The 3,377-nt window shown below is 44.2% G+C and overlaps 1 protein-coding gene across 1 annotated transcript; it reads right to left on the reverse strand.

The window, feature by feature from the left end:
• Positions 1–465: 465 nt before the first annotated feature.
• Positions 466–3,149, reverse strand: SOX11 (SRY-box transcription factor 11). Its single transcript, XM_073674195.1, has one exon. It carries the CDS (start codon positions 2,891–2,893, stop codon positions 1,691–1,693), a length of 1,203 nt encoding a protein of 400 aa, XP_073530296.1. The 5' UTR covers positions 2,894–3,149; the 3' UTR covers positions 466–1,690.
• Between the last annotated feature and the right edge of the window lie 228 nt (positions 3,150–3,377).

A 3,377-nucleotide genomic window follows, 5' to 3' on the forward strand; every position in this document is an offset into this window, starting at 1 on the left:
CCCCCTTTGATGGAGCATGAAGCAAGGAAAGGTTGCAATATACAGTAACATTATAGTTCATTAACCGCACACAGCCCCCTCTCGATTATGACACATGTGAAACATAACCAGCACCTCCTAGACAGAGCAAAACAGAAGACAAGATTTGGACACATGAAAGTAAAAAGGGATGAAGTCACCCCTTATCCCCAGCAATCATCATCATCATCATCACCCTACAAGCACTCTGACACCACAAGCAGTTTCCATCAGTTCCAGCTGATTTATTAAAATCATCAAGATACAGACTTTCAGCATTAGGAAAAAACAGGCAATGATGTGGAGACAGTGCACGAGTCTGCTTATCCATCATTTGCTATCAAATATGCAGATGGTCTGTATTGTTTTTTTTTTTTTTTCTTTTTTAATCCATTTTTTCCAATTATATTGCACATTTTTTTAGAAACCTTTTATTATGTGCCTTCCTTAAATTTTTTTTATTTTTTTTTTTCTCTTTATTTTTTTATTTTTGCTAAAAATCCAGCATCCAGTTTTTTTTTGTAACTATCAGGCCCCATCCACATAATCACAGCATATGATATACATAGAATCCTACTATATTACAAGTACATATACAATCTTCAAGCTAACAGCTCTGAGGTCTATGTCACCATTTCAATAAATCTTTACCTACAAATATTGGACAAAATCTGAACTATAGCTGTACAAAAAAAAAAAAAAAAAGTGTTGTAAAACCACAAGGCCTTAAGTATCATTAGCATTTTTTTTGATGCAAAGATTATTTCTTTTTTTTCCCTCCCATTTTAATCCTTCGATCAGGACATCATTGTATCGACATTAATTGCATGCTAAAAAAAAAAATAATTAAAAAACATAGGAAGTGCCTGAATGTCTCACTGAAAACAATAAAAAAAAGCAAAAATGACAGCAGGAATGTTCCCTTTTTTCTCAACTGTACAAAAATACGCCTGAAAATATTTTAAATTTTTAAAAAAGACTGAGGTCTGTCATGTATCAAAAATGTTTCAATACCTTATTTTATTTTTTTAGGTTTTTTTTGTGTTTTTCGGTTTGTATTTGAGGTCTGGGTTGTCTGAAATTCAAGGAGGTATTAAAAAGGGAACAAGGTACAAAAAAAGTTGGCAATTAAAATCACATTGAGAAACCATATACAATATTATTTTTTTGTTGATCTGAGAAAAAAGTAAAAACTCCTGATTTGTGTGATGTCATCAGTTCACAGTTTAGTGTTAAGTTGTCCTGGGTTTATTTTTTTATTTTTGTGGGGTTTTTTTTTCCAGCTCCCTGCAGCTTTAAAAAGAAAAAAAAAATTCAGATGCATAGAAGAGATCAGTTTTCTCCCTCCAAAAAGGTTTCTTACAAGTCTTTTTGTTTCAGATGAGTATAGAAAAAAAAAAAAATAAAATACACAATGACCCCCTTGAGAATCAGCTCAGCTGCCAAGAAATATACATTTCTACAACATTTTCCAGACCGTTGATCATTAAAAACAAAAAAAAATAAAATAAAAAAAAAGTCTCCTTCTTTACAGTGAATGCCAGAAATCGCAGGCAAGGGAAAATAAGAGTCAACCCCCACATTTCTTAAAAAGGTCCATCTTATTTTGTCTTTTCAAACCCTCCCAAAAATAAAATAAAAATTACAAAAAATTAATAAAAAAAAAAAAAAATCAGTAGGTAAATACCAAGTCTGAAAAATTGGCTTCCAACCAGTCCCCTGCAATCATTTCGCTGAGTTCTGGGGTGCAATAATCTGGAAATTCAAAGTGGGAGCCAAGACTTCCTTCACTGCTGCAAGAATCCAAGTCTTTGTCCACCAAGGAGAGAGAAAGGTTTCCTGAATTGGAGTTGCCCAAGTCGCTGGAGGCCTGAGGGTTCTGGGTGAAGTTTAAGCTCAGATCGAACAGGAGGTCATCTTTGTCACTGGAGGAGGATGATGAGGTAGTAGTGGTGGTGGTGGCCACCATGCGGGATGGGGTCAGGGTGACCGTGGGTTGGGCTGTGCTCGGTTTGGTGATGTTCTTGAAGTTGTAGTAGAGTCTGCTGCTGCTGCTGCTGGCACTGATACTGGGGGCATGGCTCACCTCCTCGTACATGCTGGCACCTTCTGGGGACTCCGCGGAGGAGCTGAGGGTGGGACTGGCTGGCACCTTGGCCACACTGTACGGGGTGAGCGGCTCCTCTTCTTCCTCCTGCTTGATCCGGAGCTGCAGCTCGTCCTCCTCTTCGTCCTCCTCCTCATCATCCTCATCCATGAAGACGCACTTCACCGCCTTGCTCGCCCTCAGGTTGCCGAACACGTAGTCGTCCATGGCGGAGGAGGAGGAGTAGTGTTGCGGGGACTTGGCTCCGGGCTTGCAGCCGCTCTTGGGCTTGGAGGGGCATTTCTTGGAGGCGCCGCCGCCGCTGCTGCCGGAGCTCTTGCCCTTGACGCCGGCTGCGCCCCCTGCCGCCGGGCTCTTCTCCGGACTCTGCCCCATGGCTTGCTGCTTGGCGGACGCCTCCAGCTTGGGCTTTTTCCGCGGCCGGTACTTATAGTCGGGGTAGTCGGCCATGTGTTTCAGCCGCAGCCGCTCCGCTTCCCTGATGAACGGGATCTTCTCGCTGTCGTTCAGCATTTTCCAGCGCTTGCCCAGCCGCTTGGAGATCTCCGCGTTGTGCATGTCCGGGGACTGCTCCATGATCTTTCTCCTCTCGATCTTGGACCAGACCATAAACGCATTCATAGGTCGCTTAATGTGACCAGTAGCCGTTTTGCACCAGTCCGGGTCACTTTCATCCAAGGCTACCGGGCTGCCCGCCATGAATTCCCCCTCCTCGGTGTCTGTGGGGTGGCTGCTGTCCAGGTCCAGGCTGTCTACTTGCTGCACCATGATGCTGCCGTCTGTACCGCTGTGTGACCTGGGACCAGACTGCAGCCGCTCCGCCGAGCGCTCCTTCTGCTAAAACTTCCCAATCTACTAGTTATTAGAGCGATTCATATGCATTACGTCACTGCCGCGCTGGCCAATCACAGCAAGCTGACACGCCCATAAGCGGCCCTGCCGGTCCAGCCCCCTTATTGCCATTGGACTCCAAATCTTACTATGGGCGTGGCTTATAGCCTAAAATAAAATAAAAAAAAAAACCCTAACCACTGGAGAGCGTCTGAGGAGGATTAACCCTCTTCTCGCCGCATCGGAGCAGAGCTGGCGGCAGCATCACGTCACCTGCCTCTGCTAATAGGCAATATGTGCTACTTCTCAGCGCTATACATGTGTGTTACATCACTAACGGACGGGCCAATCACAGCGCGGCGGCGGTACTGTGAGACACGCCCCTGCTCCTATAGCCTTTTTAGTGGGCGTGGCCAAGACG

Source organism: Phyllobates terribilis, unplaced genomic scaffold (assembly GCF_046119375.1).
Source record: "Phyllobates terribilis strain yellow unplaced genomic scaffold, ASM4611937v1 Scaffold_3__8_contigs__length_932513732, whole genome shotgun sequence".
Taxonomy (NCBI): Eukaryota; Metazoa; Chordata; class Amphibia; order Anura; family Dendrobatidae; genus Phyllobates; species Phyllobates terribilis.

Coding starts and splice junctions, on each gene's coding strand:
- SOX11 (XM_073674195.1), bottom strand. CDS start 2,893: ATGGTGCAGCAAGTAGACAGCCTGGACCTGGACAGCAGCCACCCCACA.